Raw genomic sequence first — 19,765 nt, 5'->3', positions numbered from 1 at the left:
CAATTACATAAAGATTTCTTGCACCTTCCTCTGTAACATCTGATCTGAGCTACTGTCAGGGAGAGGATAGCAGAATACTAATGGCATGAGTCATCACAGCAGTTCTTGTGTTTCACCTTCGTAACAACTCTAGGACTCCTCTGATTATGACAGAAATACAGAAATCACAAAAATACCATAACACCTCAATATGTAAGAGTAAAAATAAAGCTAAACTCTTATTTCCTGCATCCACTCCATCAGACACTAGAGAGCAAATGGAAGGGTTTTTTCCATGCTGAAGTATTCTGTCATCTTTTTTTTTTTGTTAAGTGGCTAATCCTCTCATAATTAAGTCCCTCCCAAAAAAGAGTGGTTTTTTCACCCCTAAAATTCCAAAGTTAACATAATTTAGCAATTTCATTCATCTTTCATGTTACTTCCTTTTTTCTACTCTGGTCTTTTAAGACACCAAGCTCTTCAATTTAAACCCTCTTGACCTGGGCATGAAAATCTGAGCTAGCAAGCATGCAAGTGAAATGCAACATCATTCAGGTTTGACATCTCATGTCCTGTCTCTTACTTGCCTGCTGCTCTTCTGATGAGTTCAGAACTGCACAGTGTTCTAGTTACAGAGTTCACATGAGTAAAATGAATACAAAACTCCACATACTGTGTTTGCAGAGTTCCCATCAGAATGAGCATCTGTTCTGAGGGTTCTTTTAAAACAAATTGAGGATACTAACAACCGTAACAAGCACAGCAGAAAAACCCAAATGGAAGCAAGTGACCCGTACACATGGGAACAAGCTAATATTCAATCCTGTCATGGCCTCGCATTTAGTGCTGTGGTTTGTTGTTCTTCCATTATCCTTCACTGCATTTTCAGATCCTCATTTCCTCTCTCAGTTCCACCACCTGACAAACTGCTTGTTCCTCACCACTGCACTGCTCGGTGCTTCTTTGATCTGCATTTCTGCTGGGAAGCCTGCTCAAGTGTGCATTTTGTACTTAGACCTACCTATCATTTCAACTTACATTGCTAAAGCACCCATAAACTACTTCTGTACCTTGGGTATATTTGGCAGACAAACACTTCTAAGGACTCACTCGGTGCAGGTGCTTGTCCTTTGGCCAGGAATCACTTGCGAGCTTCACTCCTGCAGCATTCAGCATGTACAAAGGCTCCATCATCCACGAGCAAGAGGCTGCGGTATCTCTTGGTCGATTCTCCTTAACATTTCCACGTTTACAGTGCTTTTCATGCCGCGTAACGCAAAGCTGGACCAAGGCCCAGGGGAGTATGGGAGAGAGCATTAATCCAGGTGTTATTTTCCCCTCAGTGAAAAGCGTTTCACCACATTTGGTTGCCAACTGGGGAGACGCTCCCTGCAAAGAGGGTTCCAAGAAGACCTTTCCATGCTGCGATTTAACCGGACATCACTTCCAAGGTAAGGAACTCTATGATTATGGAGGTGACGAGGGACGAAGGTAATTTGGGACAGCCGGAACAGCGAGCGCGGGCTGGGCCTGTGCTGAGGCGGGGGGCGGGAGCGGCTGTCCCAGCGGGAGTCCCCGCGGCCCGGCAGGGGGCGCCAGAGAGGAACGACCACAAACGCCCCTCCCCGGCCGCCGCCGCTTGGCGGGGACGGCCACGCTGATTGGCGGGGACGGCGGCCCCTCAGCGGCGAGCGGCGCCTGCTGATTGGTCCGCAGGTGCCGCGAGGCGGGGGGAGCGCGAGGCGGAGGGTATATGAGGAGGGGCCGGCGGCAGCGGAGCGCAGGCTGGGGTTGGGTGCGGGCGGGTGGTTGAAGTGCTGCCGGGGTCCGGGCGGCGGCTGGGGACGCGTCCGTGCCTCAGCCTGTAGCGACGGCTGCGGTTTCCCGGCGGCAGCCGGAGCGGGTGTCCGTGGCAGCAGCAGCGGTGGCGGCGCTGGCAGTCTCCAGCCATGCTGTGTTATGTGACCAGGCCGGACGCGGTGGTGATGGAGGTGGAGGTAGAGGCGAAAGCCAACGGCGAGGATTGCCTCAACCAGGTGAGCGAGCGGCCGCGCTGCGCCCTCCGTCCTGCCGCTGCCCTCCAGGGGATGGGGTGTCGGTGGGGACTGTTGGGCAGCGCAGGCCGTTGGTGTCTGACAGACGCGACGCTCTCTCTGCCTCCTCCCTCACGAGCGCCGCGCCTGACGGGGGGGGCGTCGGCAGCTCGCGACGCCCCCGGCGCGCGCCCCGGCCGTTGAGGCCGGCGGTGGCGCGAGGCCGGGCCGCGCGGGGGCGGGGCGGAGGCGCGTGCGGGGGCGGGCAGCCGCCGCAGACACCCCCCCCTCCCCCTTCTCTCAGCGCTGCTTGCGGTGCGGTTTTGAGGTGGGTTTTCCTTCTCTCCCCTCACATGATAGATGCAGAGAGTGTTGCATCCCAGCCTCGCGGCTCTCCGGCCCTTCTTCACGGCGCCGGTGGGAAGGGCAGGCCTCGGCCTCGCCGCTGCAGCCTGCTCTCACTGTCTCTGGGCGAGGAGGGGACACGCGAGTGGGCACTCACCCGCCCGAGGTGACACCACACCGCCCTGGGTAGTGCCGAGATGGTCCTCGGGGCCTGTTGAGGCCGCACTGTCTGAAGCTGTTTGTCTAAGGTGCTTTCTCCTTCCCGTTGCCATAGCCTCGGTATGACTGCGGCGGTGGCCGCTGTCAGGATGCTGGGGAGAGACAAACGTAGCAGCCCAGCCTGTTGGTGATATCTGAGGAAAACTTGTGTGTTGCACTTTGATCTTCTTGCCTAGAAAGTGCTATTGACTCTGATGCTGAATAACAGGTAGTCTATTTTTTTGGAAGTCCACTGACCTTCCTAAGCGCCTGGCTTGCAGGTGAGAAGAGAGAGGTGGAATTGAACCATGGAAGTCCCTGTGGCTTTCAGCTAGTGGAGAAATTCCTAGTTTATTTTTAGTATTTGTCTCTGTGCTGGTTTGTATGCAACTTAAAATCCAAGTAATTAAGTAATATTTTATGTAAAAGGTTTATTTCTCGTGTGTTTTAAGGGGGCAGTCTGAAAGAATACTTGATTTGAGTGACCTTTTTTCATTGTCATGCTGTAGCCTCATAAAGAACCTCTTTTCTTTCAGGTTTGCAGAAGGTTGGGAATTATAGAAGTTGATTATTTTGGACTGCAGTTCACTGGCAGCAAAGGGGAGAATCTGTGGCTGAATTTGAGGAACAGGATCTCCCAGCAGATGGATGGTTTGGCCCCTTATCGATTGAAATTAAGAGTCAAGTTTTTTGTAGAGCCGCATCTTATCTTACAAGAACAGACAAGGTAAGGTAAAGATGGTTGTAAGTAGTCTTAGCTGATGACATTGTTTTCAGTTTTTGTAAGTTGGGAAAGTGACTGCACACTGGTTTTATTTCTTCATCTTCTGATAATCTTGGTGGAGTTTGTGGTATTAAAACGTTAGTGTTACTTAAATGTTTTTATTCCTTCTTAGAAAAAAAAGGCTCAAACTGGTAATACTGTAAAATGTTGTGTAGCTAGCAGTTGGTAAGGAGTGTATGTAATTCCATGAGCAGTTAGTGCTGGAAGTGGAAGAAACTAAGCTACCAGTGGCAAATTATTGACATAGGAGTTGCATGTCCGATAGTAACCCCTGTGCAGCGGAGTTACTCTGGGTCGTTGTAAACCGCTGGTACAGAAAGGCAGGAAACAATTTCTCCCACAGAGCATAAAAACTTGCTGAGTTCCTTTTTGTCTGGTGTTATGTTACAGTAACTTTCAAATAGCTACAGGCCCTTTGAGGCTGCAAAAGAAACAGCTGTTTTGCTGCTTCTCTGGCCAGTGGTCTGAACTCGATTGTTATACTGTTAGCCAGTCCTAAGAATTAGCCTTGTAAGATTACTAGTGAGTGATTGCTTTAGCTCCTGAAGTTTAATTACTGCATGAATTGCAACTGATTTACCTTAAAAAACTCCTTGAATGTGTATCTATACTTAATGCTGACTCTTCAACTACTTTTTCCTGTTAGTTTTAGATAGTATAGTTAATATAAATGGAGTAAATAGTGTCTATATGGTAATGCTAGAACACATTTTCACCACTCACTTCAACCTGGTACTTTCAGAATGAAGAGTGTGGATACAACGTGGTTGTTTTGCACAATGTATTTGTCTAAAGAATTGTTGTCAGTGACTGATAGCATGATTGATGTTTATTTCATAGGAATAATGGTTTTAATTAGGGGCATACACGAATAGTTTTCTTTTTTGGACTAATGTGGAGGGGAGAGGCTTTTGAGGAGCAGTGGTATTTGAGTTTCAGTCTGAAGCTTTCAGAACACTGTGGAGTTAGATCATAATTATCCTGCTTATACAGGATCTACCATCCAGGAAGTATTTTTAGGTTCTTTTGAAGTCTTTTCCTTAAAGAAACTTGTCCTGGTATTGCAATATTCTCAATGAGAAAAAGCATAAAACCAAAGAAGGAAGGATTTTTATGTGGAACAAAAGGAGTGACAGTTTCATACTTGATGAGGCAGGTGAGATTCCCCTGAGCATGTTGAATCTGTCTCCCTGTACAGACCAAATGAGGTGAATCTGAGGGAACTGAAAGCTGATATGATTGGTGTGTTTATACTGTCCTCAGTGAACACTTGTTCAACTTCACAAGGCTTTTGCAGATGCCTGTGTTCCTGCCTTCAACATCATCAATGCAAGACTTGGCAGGTTTTGCAAGTTAATAAAGTTGGAACTGGTGGTATGTACTCGAGAGCTTAAAAGGCAGATTGTATAGCCCGGCTATACCAGAGCTGTGTACCTACATCAAAGTAGTGAGTACTTCTCCACTACAAAGGTGAGCTTAAAAGGCTGTAGGTGGAACAAGCTTTCTTTTTAGGTACAAGTTAAGACTGTTCTGTTAATGATATATTTAACAAACAATTTTAAAGTTGAGAGTCAGTCATCAGAAGAGGTCTATTGAAATTCTGCTCTTATCAGAGTTCCTAATAATTTTGGAGAGCAACAGGCATTGAAACTAGTTGTGTTCCAAACATGAATAGCCCTGAGGCTTCAGCTAAACTGTTCAGTCTACATCCTGAATATTTTTAGTGTTCCTGCTAAAAGCAAATACGAGCTGTAAAATAGTTTGCAATAGCTGCCTTTGTGCCCAGTAATCTGTGTAGCAGATCTAGAATTCCATCATGCCTGTGTTTAATGTATTTCTGTGCTGTTGATACTGAGTTTCAGTAGATTTAAGTAGACTTGGGTTTTTTCTCCTTGAGTTTGCTTGAGGATATACATATGCCCATAACTGTGTTAACATGCAGGCATGTGTGGTATAAAGGAGTAAAAAAACCTTGTTAAACCTTGAAATCAATAAGTGTATTGTAGAATTGCAAGGCTTAGCTGTATGGTTATAGCCAACACCTTGTTTCTTACCTTCACTTGCAAAGTCATTGTGCTGGTCAATGAAGGAATTGCTGAGTGTCCTTGGTGTCCTTTAACAATGCTGCTCACAGCAGCTGCATAGAGGGGGTTCTGACAGAGGCGTTGCCTTCTCTTCCCTGCTTGATGAATGCTGAGGAAGTCTCCCGACTTGCTGCCTCTGATGCTGTTTTTACATAGAAATTATGTGCATATTGAGACTGCACTTGAAACTGGGGAAACTGCAAGTAATTCTACATTTTCTTGATCAGCTTCATGATAACAATGAATGTTAGGACTGAGCTGTTACCAATTTTTTTCTATGTGCATTGGAAGCTTTATAAGACTCAGTTGTATTGTTTCTTTAAAGATCCTTGTCTTGCACTTAAGTGTAATACTCAGATCTGTGTTTATAGGAATTTAATGTTCAGGCTCCTGTATGCTGTGTGAAAAGCTGAGCTGGCAACTGAACATCAACCTCAGCTGCTGTTGCCTTTTGTGAAGGGTGCAGTTCAGTGAGAGATCACAGCCTCAGGCTTTTTAATCTTCTTAAGCAAGGGAGCCTTCTCCCCCACTGAGGGCAAAGGCAGGGCAGGGTATAATTGCACTTTTACCCACCACAGCCCCAAACCTGCTCCATCAAGTGTTTGGTGAATGGGAGATTTCATGGGGGAAGAAAAACCTCTCCTACTACGTTTTCTTTGCTTTGACAGGCTTAAAAGTGGTTTTGTCGTTCTTTGGAGCTCAACTTCTAATTTTTTTATTTGACTGCCTGGTAATGAGTTTTGCTGCAGGGTTTTGTAGTTTAGAATTGTTTTCAGTGGAATGGAAGTGCTCAAGAATGTTTCTCAAATTTCATCTGCTGCTGTCAACTAAAGCTTTACAAACCAGTCTTGAAAATGTGAACAGTGAGCTTGTTTAGTGGAGTTTGAATAACTATACGTGGCATTGAGTGGGAAATTACACTGCCTTGAAAAGCACATCTGTTTTTTTGCTTTTAGATGTGGTAGTCCAAGATACAGATCATAAGCGCTGGTCGGTCCTGATCGTTTTCTCTGGTATGGTGTAACTCCAGGTCACCGACCGGGAGTAACCTCGGCTGGCAGCTCCTCGGTGGTTACGGCCCTGGGGCCGGGCCCCGCAGCTGGGGCGGAGAGTTCTCCTCCTCGTGTGAGGGCTTCCTTTGTGAAACACGAAACAGAGACCTCTCGAAACTTGCATCCACCTAGGCAAAGAAAGTCTTTGCTGAGCTGTGCAAGTGACAAATTCTGCCAAACAGCTGTCTGGGAGAGCAAAGGTTGTGAGGTTGGCAGGGTAAGGACAGCACTCCAGCTCCTGCACGAAAGTAGAAATAACTTTGAAGTGAATCACTTCTTGAGTGTGTAATGTAAGATTTACCCAGGTGTACTTCAGAATAGGCAGAGCTACTTGTCCTGTGTAGTATAACTGGAAATGAAATATCCATATGTAAGCCAAGACAGTTTAAATCATGTGATTTCTGAAGACACATAATTTCATGAAGCATTCCAAAAAGCTGTGCTTCCTCAGCCTTAAGATAGGTAACTATTGTTTGGAAGCTGATGAAAGTTGTGTAGTATTTCCCAGTAATTACAAAGTATATTGTTTTTCCACAGTGTTCGAGTTGTACTGATGAATTAGTTAAAACTGGGAACTGGTCTGTAAAGTGGGTACACGTAGTAAGTAGAAAGTCAGAAAAACATTTTGTTACTCTGTAGCATTGGCTAACCAGTCAGCAGGGTCAGGGTGTTTATGATGCACTGAAACAGCCTACAGTCAGACAGCAGTCTGACTTTAATGCATCTGTTTGTCTAAATTAGAGTTTAACTGCAGTTGGTGACCTTTCACCCACTCGGCTAAGAGCAAGCAAGAACAAAGATACTGTGAGCATAATTGTAACTGTGCATGGCTTTGTTTTTTTCTATCTGCTTTTAAAACCGGCATTCTATTCTACTGCTAAAGATCTTAACAATAGATTTTTAGGGCAAACAATAATGCTTCCTAATTTTGATTCCTTTAGACTTCAGAGCTGGAAAGAGTATTACCCTGTGGTAAGAAGTGTCATACACCAAAGAGAACAGACAGTTCCTGGGGATATATGCCGAGATTCTCGCCAGTAGTCTGGCAAGGGAATGGGTTCTTTTGGCTATATTTCTAGTTCAGGAATCATTAGTCATATACAGATGCTTTTCTTAGTTAAAGATTAGGGATTGTCACTTTTTTCCCCGGCAGATAAATTTAGAGCTTAAATAGCTTTAATATGATCTTTAGATGTCTTTTTGCTCTGTTCTTATTTCCTTAAAGTAAGAGAAACTAAGTTTTCAGTGCAGAACTTTGAATCCTGAAGCACATAATGAATTGTCTTCAATGAGTTCAGGGAAATGAATCTTGTATTGTGTATGCTGAATGTTTTTCATAGCACTCATTTTATAGGGCTGTTATTTCCAGCTCAGTTGGCAATCAGTGTTGTGCCTCCTGTTAGAATTCCATTGTTGTGAAATACTGGCATCCATTTCTGGTAGTGGTGTTCAGCAGAGTCAGCTGGCAGCAATCACTTCAGAGAGAGGCAAAATGCAATTGGTGATAGGATGTCTATCTAAGTCTGTGGCTTTAGTTTGCTAGCTGTAGTTTTTTGTAAAATGGGCCATCTGCTGAAACCTCCTTGCAGCTTCCTCTGTTCCACAGCATTAATCACACTGTACCTTTGATTTTACTGAGTATTTTAATATGCACGTGGAATTGAAGTGATGTGAAAAGCACTGGGACAAAAATAAGGACAGAAACCAAATATAAAAGCCACCAGTGTAACTAGTGATTGAAGAAAGCATGTGATCCTGTTCTAATTCAAAACTGCTTTTTCTTCCTTTACAAAGGAAATAATTCTGCTTGGGCAGTGACTAATGAAGTGGAGCTTTGGCAAACTTCATGCCTTGTCCTCTAACCAGTATTTACGTGTGCTATTTTGAGCCACCAAACTGAAAGGAAATGTTCTGTAATTGAATAGGGAGGAATATCTAGCTAGGATGAGGTTTGGGGTAACTTTGGCTGTAAGTCCAAGGGGAGGTTGTTTATTCTAAAAGCTACTGCTGGTTGGTTGATGTCCTGACATGGCTGGCAGGTGTTCATATGGCTGGGAGTAATTGATTGGTCAAGTTCAGAGCTGTGAAGACTTGTTTTCTGTGAAGATTTAAAGGTGAAATGAAACTTTGGCAAGCAGAGGAATGAAGCTGCAAAATGTGCTAAGAGAATATTGAGGTGGGAGGTAGGAAATGTACCTTTTGTCTGATTTATAATAGGAAATATTAATGTGATGTGAATAACTGAGGTGGGGAGTGACACAAAAAAAACAAGTAGTTTCTTAATGGTGGTCAAATGAAAATCTATCTGCAGTCTTGTGGATGTAACCTTTAGACAACTTGAGTTATAAACAGTCCACTTCTCAGTTTTAAAACAGTTCATGGTTTAAAAATTTTCCTAGTAAAAATTGGATTAAGCATAAAAAAATAACAGCAAAATAATTCCTTGAAAAACCAAGTACCCTTTTACTACCTGACCTGAGTATCTTTAGAGGTGGGAAAAGCTTTAATGTTTTGTCATTGTATCTGTTCCTAGAGAGGACAGAACATGGTTAAGTGCTGTTAAGTGGTCACAATCTAATTTATGAATATGTACAGAAATGCTTCCTGGTAACTAATGGAATCTGTAACATAGCCAGGTTTTCTACACACAATCTGTTGGGTCCTTTAGACTTTGCAGAATTAGATAAGGAACTGCCTCAAGGCTCCTAAAGCTTTAGTTTTGTTTGGCTGTATTCAGCAATAAAAGCATGTTCTTTTGCCTTTATGTTTAAGGATCAAAAGACTTTAGTTTTGTGTAAAAGAGAGAAATCTGCTTTTATAATCAGTTTCTGGCTAATGTCATGTTTTGAACCTTGAAGGGGATGGTTTTTCAATGGATTATTAATGTAACTTTGGGGAAGTGCAGGCTGGATGGGCCAATCAGAATCTGCACTTGCCAGAATCACCTTTTTTCAGATGTATAAAATGTTTGCAACCCTCATTGCCTTTGAACTTTTAGATGTTTTTTCCTTCCTCACACACTTAAGGACTCAAAAACCAGTGAATTTACTGCTTGAACGTGGCTCAGGGCAGCTGCTGCGGCAGATCAGTATGAAGTCAATTGCTGTCACTCAAACTGCTATGACTGGCAGGCTGTGCATTAACTATTTTCTTACCTATTATGGGTCAGTTTTGGCAATAGATTTAGGCCAGCAATGGGATTTTTGGGTGTAGATCAAGGACTTTGTACTAATTACAAAACCTGCTTTGGTATTAACAGAGGATCAGAAGTACATGAGAAGCCATTTATATTTTGAAATGTTGATTAAGATTAGGAAATGCCTACTGTTTTAATTTTTTTTGATCATAGTGCTCTAGTAATTCATCAAATGCTGTGTGTGGATTTATGGACTGAGCCCCAGAAGGAGTGTGTACAACCTAAGCATTTTAAAAGCCCCAGCTCTGCCTTCCTGTGGCCCAAGCCAAGAGTTATGAATTAACAAGGTGTAGGAGAAAGGGACTGAAGCAAAGATCTGGGGCTTGCTCCAAGAAAAACCTAGACAAGGAATGACTTGCTAACAGTGGAGACAACTGTACTGTCTGAAGTTCTGGTCATCTTGCAGCCTAAACTTGTATCCTACATGGAGTAAGGAATACTGCTGGCTTCCACCAGACCCCCACTGGGACTGCTGAAGTGAAGGTTGATGTCTAGACAGAGTGATGCAATGAAGCTCTAGAATGTCTTAAACTACTTGCAAAAGAAGGTGTCACAGCTAGCACTTGCTGCAAGAAATGGGATTGTTGGTCAGTTTATTGTATAACTTAATATATATTCTTCCTGATTGTGAAAATTGTGGGTATGGGCCATCGTTTGGGCCAGGATTTTCTTAGCTCCAGCATTTACCACAATAGAGCTCAAAATAAACACAAATTTAGCAAGTCAAGCAGTTTCTCATAGCATTGAAAAAGTAGCCCCACTTTACTGTGTTATACATGGAATTGTAGGGCACTACATTGGGGTGTATGTAAGATATTATCTAAAATTGCTGTTGGAAGGGATGCTAATCCCTTGCTAGCATCTTTGAACTTTAGTGAGTGATTCAATATAGCTTTTTAAGAAAAGTAGATTACATTTTTTTCTTTCTCTAAAAGGAAGTGTAAGTGTTGCATTACTGTGAAAGCCAAGACATATCCCTGTGGGTACCAGCCTTCATTTATTGCAAGATATTTTTTCAGTGATATGTAACCACTCTGTGTCTGATTTCCATAAATATGCTGAGTTTTAAGAGCAAGTGCTAAGAAATTTTTATTGTCTTCCCTGAGGAGAGCTAAGGATGAATTTCTAGAAGTTAAGGTCTAAGGGAAATTAGCAGGCTGGTGCTAGTGTTGGTGGATTGTCTAGTTAACTGACCTATTAGGTAATTAGGTGCAACTTTGGATTTCCCAGCTAGCTGTCAAAGCTGCCTTGATCCCAACTGTAAAGACTGGTCTGACAAACACAGTAGATGTTTGTGTATGTTATTACACAGTTGTTTCAAGTTGTTCTGGTAATCCTGTCACTGACAAAAGCACCATTATCTTCCCTTTGAGTGCGGTAGCAGAGCCATTTCAGCTGTGGGGAAGGTATGACTTCTCTTGTTGCATGACTGGGGAGAGTGTGCTGGTTGGGGCTGCTCTGCACAAAATGTTGCTTTTCTGAAATGCAGAATAATTTGTAAAATGCAACCAAAGACATTTACATGTATGAAGCTAATCCAAAAATACTTCACTGGTTATTGAAATTACTAAGTGGCCTTTGGAGTTAAAGCAGTTCTTACTCTTAAGAACACATTGAAGTGCTCATTTCATTTTAGTAGTGCATTTAGTTACCATCTTCAGTTGTAGCCTCTCTTTAAGTGCAAGCAAATAATAAGATGGAGGCTCTTTTCCTTGTGCCAGATTCTTCTCCATATATTCACTGCAAATTCTTAATTACCAAACTAATGGTTACCAAAAGTATCTGAGATGTTATTTGATACTGATCTTGATTACAAACATCTCTTAACATGTTGTGTAAGCAAACATTTCTGCTTTCATTGCAGACATATGTTTTTCTTGCATATAAAAGAAGATCTTCTGGCTGGTAATCTTCAGTGTTCTTCAGAGCATGCAATTGAACTTAGTGCCTTGTTGGCACAGATGAAGTTTGGAGACTATAACCAGAACACTGCCAAGTACAATTACGAAGAGCTGTGTGCAAAAGAGCTCACCACCACCGTTTTGGAGAGGTAAAAACCCACATGTATATAGCCTCCTTTTCTGAGGCCAAAAGCATAAGATTTTGTTGAGCCCTTAGTTGCTAATGCTATAATGTGTCTACATGGCTAAAACAACAGCTTTGGACATCAAAATGTTGAACTGATCAGAATGTTTAACTGAGTCTCCTTCCTTGGAGGTCTTCAAGACCCGTGTGGACATGTTCCTATGTGACCTGATCTAGACTGACCTGTTTTTGTAGGGGGGTTGGACTAGATGATCTCTAAAAGTCCCTTCCAACCCCTACCATTCTATGACATCCTAACTTCAGTCACCTTTTAAGCTCAATTATGAGTGTTTTTGTGAAAAACAAAAGCTGTTGAACTCTGGTACTTGGCAAAAAATATAAGTACCTAAATACTTGGAGCAGGGTAATCAAGCTGCATATATGGCTTGGACCTACACTTGTGAAAGGAAGTGCCAAGAATTTGCCTTGCATAATACCAATACACTGAAGTACAAAACACCTTCATAGCTCAGTTCCTGAATATCAAGAAACTTCCAGTGTACCTTTTCTGTAGGCTATTAACTTAGTGGTGGTTCAGGTAAATACGTTGGAGAGTGCTAGTTGGAAAGCCTTGATTACATACAGCTTTTTAATTCCTTAAGCAAATGCACAGGATTGTCTCCTGAACATTCTCAGGGTGTTTTAGTAATTCTCAGTTCTTCCCAGTTCATGATTTCTGAAATCATTAGGCAGATAAAGCAGGTCAGGAGCAATGCTAATCTGTCTAAGTAGGTCAGCTAAAACCCCACCCCATTAAAACAAGCTGCTGACAGTAACGGCACATACTTGAGTTATTTCACCTATCCTTAATCTTTTCAACAGCATTATTGCAAAGCACAAGGAGCTGGAAGGTCTAAGTCAAGCTTCTGCTGAGTACCAGGTTCTGCAGATTGTTACAACGCTGGAGAACTACGGGGTAGAGTGGCACTCGGTGAGAGACAGCGAAGGGCAGAAACTCCTCATCGGGGTTGGACCTGAAGGCATATGCATCTGTAAAGATGACTTCAGTCCTATCAACAGGTGTGCTCTGTTCTGTGGAACCATTGTCATCTTCCTTTTTTCAGAAGTACTGAGCATGCCTCTAGTTTTTACATAATACATAAGACTGCTCTGGGTTACTAAAAGGAGCTATTGGAATGTAGGGTCTGAGGACACTACCTGCTTTTATAGTCAAGGCAACTGGCCTTAATGCTCTTAACTTTCTGTATTTTTGATGCTTCAATCCAGCATCACAGGCAACAGTTAGAGACCACTAACTTCCGATGCAAGTGCCCCATAGTAGTTTGTGGAAAATGCCCTTATCTTTTAAAAGGTAAATAACCTTTCTTTCTTATATTCATTTACAGGATTGCTTATCCTGTTGTTCAAATGGCAACTCAGTCTGGGAAGAATGTTTATCTGACTGTTACCAAGGAGTCTGGGAATAGTGTAGTTCTCTTATTTAAGATGATCAGTACAAGGGCAGCAAGTGGACTCTACAGAGCAATTACAGAGACACATGCGTTTTACAGGTCAGTATTGCTGCTGGAGTCAACTGCTGCTACTCTACTCCACAGTATTTGAATTAAGTGCTCAAGCAACCTGACTGCACTTTAGAAAGTCTCTGCAAAATTTCCTTGTCTTTGCAGCCTCTTTCTTAAGTCTAGAAGCTGAACAGATTTTTGCTGCTTTCCATTTTGTGGGGTGGGAGTACAAGACAAGTTAGCAAAATTTCTTGGTCTACCCCTATGAATAACAGCACTTCAGAGTATAAAGTTACTGTGCTTGAAGTATCACAGAACAATACATATATTGTCTGTCCCTATAAGAGAGAGAATGAAAGTAGAAGTACCCTGTCTTTCAGAATTTGTAGGTGCAGCTCATGCACATGTGTTTGTTTCTCCTTTATTTGACTCCTCCAGTTGCTCAAAGCTACTTGTATGCCACCTTCCCATCCTGTGTATTTAAATCTTGCTATAGTTCACCTGTCCTTGCTCACATGGCCAGGATTTTGTTTCATGCCAGCAGCCATCTGTTGTCTTCATTCATCCTCTTGACTTTGAGGTAGGGGACTCATTGGTTGATGGTTTTTAAACCCCTTCTCATTCCTACTATGAAGTCCAGTACTACTCAGAACAGTGAAAGACACTTAGTGGTCTTTTCTCTAAATTAACCACCACAGAGCAGTTTCAATTACTTGGAGATGCATTGGACTTAAAGCAAGGGAATGTACAGACAGTAGGGAAAGGCCTGTCAGCTTCTCAGTTTGGATCACTAATACAGTTACAGCAATTACCATCACCTAATTGCCTTTCTAACCACTGCAACTCATCAGCAGCTAACTACTGCTCATCTTGTGAGTCTGTTAAACATGTTGTGTTCTGCTCTGTAATTATATGCCCTTGCACTGCTGTTTTGTACTCTTCATACTGTTTCCAGACAAAGCATTTTGTAACTTCTTAGACAGTCTTAACTTTTTGATCTTTGTCTCTGCTTGTAACTTCTGCTGTCCTTTGCAGTTTCTGATTTTAATTCAAGTACAATTTGTTAGGCATTTAAGCTTAGATGTTGGGCATGTGAAGCTGTAGTCCTTGTGGTGTTTTCTTTCCTACATTGTCTAGAGAAATGATACTCCTTAACAGGCTTCTGCACATTTAACTGTCACTGAAATATGCAACAAGCATGGTGAGGGTAGCTGAAACGCTTAGTGGCAAATACAAATGGCTGAATTTCATTCTCTACACTGCATTCACACTGATTACTTTCTGATGAAACAATACTAGTATATACAAAGTACTTAGTGGACATTTGGATGAAGACATTACTTGACTCCACGTTAAAATTTTGAGAGCCTATCTGTTGTGTCAAGGACTGTTAATTGCAATTAAAAACACCATTTGGAAATGACTGTGTAAAGAGTTGCTGCCAAAATGAACTGTGGGTTAAGCAATGTTGGCTGTTATTATTAGTAAATGCCTTAAGTCCCTTCCATGAGCTGTTTTACCAGACAGTTCATGTATTTGATGATGCAAAATGACTGCCACTTCTTTCCATTTTACACCCTTTGAAGCAGAGTTGTTGCACAAACAGCATTCAAGAGCTTAAATACTACCTCAGACCACTCGCTCAAATTTTAGTGCTGTCACTTCAACTTTGGGAGCACATCCTTGTTGGGATGGTTTATTGGTATTAACTAACCAAGTTTACCTTTGTCCTGTTGTTTTGTAGATGTGACACTGTCACCAGTGCTGTCATGATGCAGTATAGTCGAGACTTAAAGGGCCACTTGGCATCCTTATTCCTGAATGAAAACATCAATCTGGGGAAAAAATATGTTTTTGACATTAAAAGAACATCAAAAGAAGTTTATGATCATGCAAGAAGAGCTCTTTATAATGCTGGCATTGTAGATCTGGTTTCAAGAAGTGACCAAACCCCACCAAGTTCCCCCCTTAAGTCTTCAGAAAGCAGCATGAACTGTGACAACTGTGAGGGTCTCAGCTGCCAACAGACAAAAGCTCTGCAAGAGAAGCTGCGGAAGCTGAAGGAGTCCATGCTTTGTATGGCCTGTTGTGCGGAAGAAATCAACTCGACCTTTTGTCCCTGTGGCCACACAGTTTGCTGCAAGACCTGTGCTGCCCAATTACAGGTAACAGCAATGCCATGAAGATAGGAGTTAGCAGACTTGTGGGGTTTTTGGTGTGCTTAAGTGATGGGTTAATATGTTTACGTTGATATGCTGTGAAAACTTAAAGCTTTGTTTGTAAACTAATCCTAAAGAAGAGTTTGAATGGTAAGTTTTAGAAGTGCTGTTTCAGAGTCATGGTGAGGGTAGATTCAGTTGCATGCCCAGAGTTGGGTGTGGAGATGGTGGGCAAGTGCTCTTAGTGTGTACCTGGAGGGAAGTCTCCAGAAAATGCAGAGCCAGTCCAAATGTGAAGTAAACTAACTTGCTGATGTCTTCCTTTGCAGTCATGCCCTGTTTGCAGATCCCGTATAGAGCATGTCCAGCATGTGTACTTGCCAACCCACACCAGCCTTCTCAACCTGACTGTGATATGATCTATGGACACACTTCAAACCCATCATGTACTCTTTAAACTGCACTAATATGAAATGCAACCATTGATTGTGAAGAAGGCAATCACTCCAGCACCTATCCATGAGCAAAAGCAAAAAGACTGTGGGTTTTTTTTACCTAAATATGCTTCATTCAGCATGTCCAAAATGGTTTGAGACATCTTCCGAGAGCAGAAATGTAACAGATTTATGTTACTGAAAGGAGAAAGATGCCTGAGCTTGTAGTTGCAAGGCAAGATCACCCTGGAGAGGGCTGGTGTACATGTACTGAGGGACCCAGACAGAGCAATGCAGCCTTTGGTTTTACATTCTAAATCCTTTTTAGTACAATCACTCCCTTTTATTTTAATGGTAAGACTGGCTTTTACAAATATCTGTTTAGTATGGCTCATAGCTTCTGCTTTTATTGAACTGCTTTAAAGAGGAGAGAACTTCTTAAATCTGTTCTTGAAGTTACAAGTCAGCTGAAGTTACAAGGCTTTCTCAAGCAGCTGTGTTTTAATTCAGAAATGTTATCTTTTTAATTGAACTCTGAGAGAACAGCTTTGGGAAGTGTAGGACATGTTTATTGGCCTTGAAGTGCTGGAGGATGGGATGGGAAAGCCTCCTAGCTGGCTGTGTCCTGTGGGCACAGTGCTTCTGGGTTCCCCATGTCCAGCTTGGCTAATGGGCTCGGGAGCTTCTCTCAGCTACCCTGTAAGTGGGTGTTCTTTGGAGACTGGTTTTAAACTACTAAACTTGAACCATTAATTTCTAAAATAGGGTTGTGTATCATTTTAAATTCTTTCTTCAGTTAACATCTTTACTGGCTAGGTCATTTCCTGCTCAAGTGTTTTTAGTCTCTACCCTCCCTGCTCGGGCATTTTGGGCTCTGGTTTCTCAGTGTATTCTCCAGGGTACAGAGGGAACTGGAGACCATGTTTGGGTGCAATACTGGCTTAAAGCTAGACAAGTACACTGTCACTTTACTGAAATTTTCTGACTATACTTTTCATATTGCCTTAATGTAGCAGTAATGTGTGTTTATGCATCTGTTTCTTTGCACAGACATTTTGTCAAAATATTAAAACTCTACTTTTTTATGACACATGAGCATATAAACCTTACTCTGAGAGGGTATTTATTTTTTCACTTGGTAAAGAGAATTTTGTTTCCTCATGAAGCAAGAGCTTTGTTCTATATCGTAGGCAACTTCTGTCTTTTTATATTCAGATTAATAAAGGACTTTAAAAACCTACTTGGGGTTGTTGATAAGACTTCAGGTTTGTTCTGAAATGTCTAAGGCATGCCTCAACTTGGAGTATGCAGTGTTTTAATGTTTACAGTCTTGAATGTTGTGTCATGTTGAAGGTATGAAGTTTCCTCAGGTGCATGTAGACTTTAAGGGAGGGAAGAAAATGAACAAGGTATGACCACCTTTGTTCAGGCAGTGTTCCAACTGTCAAATGGCCTTCAGAGTTAACTTGAAGGGCTTCCCTACAGTAAATTGACCCAAATTGAGGGATTATAGTCCAGTGAAATGAAAGAAATGGACCTTGAGTTGGAGTTTTGACAGCCTTGGATAGGAAGGATCTTAATTACAGATGTGTTGGTGTCTCTCTTGCCTGAAGCTATTTGTATTTATTAACTTATGACTCTACTTTCACGTGCCTGAAGCTTGAGCCCTGGGTGAGTGGTGCTCTGGCATACCTCCACCAGGAAGCTGAAGGACATATGGCAGTGCTGGCCTCAGACCAAAGCTGTCTCTACAATCCATGGGGCTCTATTGGGGGGAGGGGCAACTGAAGGAACTTCTCTATTTTATTTTAAAATGAGTTTATTGCTTTTTAAAACAGGTTATTGCAGAGTAGAAAGCATGTCCTGTTGCCAAGACAGTTCATTGGGGACTGAAGCTTGAGGCCCTGGACCTAACATTATTGTAGGCTAGCTGTGAGACACTGCTGATCAGGGATGAGGGAAGGAGGCTGACAACAACTTGGAATACCAGAGCTGTGCATCTCACTGTCAAGAGCATTAGGCACAAGGTAACTTACCTGTTTAAAGATGAAAATTTCCCCTGTGAGTAAGTGGGTCTCTGGACTTGAGTTTCAAAGAGGATACAAGTTCTGAAGAGAAGTGGTGGTGCCCCTGTGTGCCACTTACAAGGCAGGAGGGGCTGCAGGAGTATGTTCAGAGCTGACTCCAGGCAGCCTCTGTACAGCAGTGCTAAAGCAAACCTTCCCCCTTCTCCAGACTGTTCTGTGCTAACAGAAGTGTTAGTAACATCTAATCCATCATCCTATGGTAGCTGCCTGGAATGGGTTGTAAATTAATATAGATAGATGTTCAAACAGGTGTCTGATTTAGAATATTCAAGCTGTTAAAATGGGCAAGCAGTCACTCCTGGTACTTGTAATTAAATGGGCTGTGTAATTAGACATCCCTATTCAAAATAATCACAGTTGTTAGAGCTCTGGTTGAGGGGGCTTGGAAGGTGAGAGGGCAGGGGTGGCTGTACCTGAGGCTGTGGGGAGTCTGCTCTGCACAGGCAAAGGAGAGTGGGAATGGAGGAGGCTTGTGACTTTCCTGGGATAGGGAGAGAGAGGTCAGCTTGTCAGCATGTTCTCCAACCATGCTGTTTGTTACAAAATGACCCCATGGGTGCAAAGATCTCATCTGACCTCGATGATTCTGAGCACCAGGTAATGCCTTCTGGATGTTCTAGATCACTAGAAGCCTCACTTGGCTATGATTTGTTGACAGACCACTTTCTTCAGGAGCACGGTTCGAAATTGTGTGATACTGTAAAAGCTTTGCTTCCTCGTCTACAACTGCTGCTGTGTGTATTGCACAAGGGTTGTAGTCCCAGGGCACCGTTTGTTAGGGGAAGTTCTATCTGATCCACATTAACTGCTGACTGCTATGAAGAGTGCAGAAGAAGCAACAAAGATACCTTGAGATCCACACACTCTGTAGCCATACTGTGGGGACAGTGGGGGCTTGTTGGCCAGAGTACTGTTCTTTGTCCCAAGATGCTTTTTCTGAAGGTTGTAATGGATGGAAGTGAGAGGGGAGAAAAATGATCCCCCAAAAAACCCCAAGAGGTGGGAACAGCTGGAGCTTGTGTCCTTTACACATCTTCCTCTGGAGGATTGGTTGTGAAGCATCTGTGTGTACCAGGCACTTGTAACAAAGCTCATGTGCTGGTGTTTGCTGCCCAAAGCTAGTGCAGTTGGGCAAGGGAACGCCCAGAAAATTCAGTTCTCATTTATCTTCACAGCTGCAGTGCAGCAGCTGCCCTCCCATTGAGTGTGTGCAGCATCACTTCAAAAGGCCTTACCTTTCTGCTGCCACTACCTGCATGGGAAACACTTGCCTCCACAGACCATGTGACTTGCTGAGTAAGGTCAAGAGCCAGCAGCCCTATTAGTCTCTTGGACCTCCTGGCTGTAGAAGAGCATTCAAAAGTGTCCAGGTGCAGAGCAGGTTGCATGTTTGAAGTGTATGAGAAACATTCTTAAATACTGTTACACTGAAATCATGGTGTTAATGAACAGGGTGGGGATTTGGCAAAAATGACTCCCAGGACTGGGAAGTGCCAGCCCTTCACTGGTACCTGCCTGGCTTTCATCCTGCCTTCACTGCATCAAGATCTCTGTTTCTACAGAGCTCAACTTGCAACGAACTACAAAGGCAGGGTGTTGAGATGCTTCAAGTTACAACTTACACAAACCACAGCTCTATCCTCCAGCATCCACTCCCTCCTTTCAAGCTCTATACAAATGTTAAAAACACTGAAGAACTGTAGATTGAAGGCTTCTGTATTTTGAAATTATTTTGATTTCTTCTCCCAATGCCATAAAAGCCTGTGCACAGCAGCATTCATAGCTTCCAAGATTGAGCTAGGAAATAAATCAGCACTGTTGCATTCCTACCACAATGCCCTTGGGGGGAAAATTCTCATCCCTCAG

General features: G+C 42.7%; 1 protein-coding gene across 1 annotated transcript; it reads left to right on the top strand.

The window, feature by feature from the left end:
* The first annotated feature begins 1,772 nt into the window (after window positions 1-1,772).
* Window positions 1,773-17,052, top strand: MYLIP (myosin regulatory light chain interacting protein). The gene is made up of 7 exons (XM_061995240.1): window positions 1,773-2,015; window positions 3,092-3,282; window positions 11,536-11,721; window positions 12,579-12,776; window positions 13,103-13,267; window positions 14,964-15,384; window positions 15,708-17,052. Exons 1-7 carry the CDS (start codon window positions 1,929-1,931, stop codon window positions 15,795-15,797), a joined length of 1,338 nt encoding a protein of 445 aa, XP_061851224.1. The 5' UTR covers window positions 1,773-1,928; the 3' UTR covers window positions 15,798-17,052.
* The last annotated feature ends 2,713 nt before the right edge of the window (window positions 17,053-19,765 follow it).

Source organism: Colius striatus, chromosome 4 (assembly GCF_028858725.1).
Source record: "Colius striatus isolate bColStr4 chromosome 4, bColStr4.1.hap1, whole genome shotgun sequence".
Lineage (NCBI taxonomy): Eukaryota > Metazoa > Chordata > Aves > Coliiformes > Coliidae > Colius > Colius striatus.
The sequence above is the reverse complement of the archived record's forward strand: the minus strand, read 5'-3'. Positions and strand labels throughout refer to the sequence as shown.

Coding starts and splice junctions, on each gene's coding strand:
- MYLIP (XM_061995240.1), top strand. CDS start 1,929: ATGCTGTGTTATGTGACCAGGCCGGACGCGGTGGTGATGGAGGTGGAG. Junction 3,283..11,535: donor ATCTTACAAGAACAGACAAG/GTAAGGTAAAGA, acceptor CTTTCATTGCAG/ACATATGTTTTTCTTGCATA. Junction 13,268..14,963: donor GAGACACATGCGTTTTACAG/GTCAGTATTGCT, acceptor GTTGTTTTGTAG/ATGTGACACTGTCACCAGTG.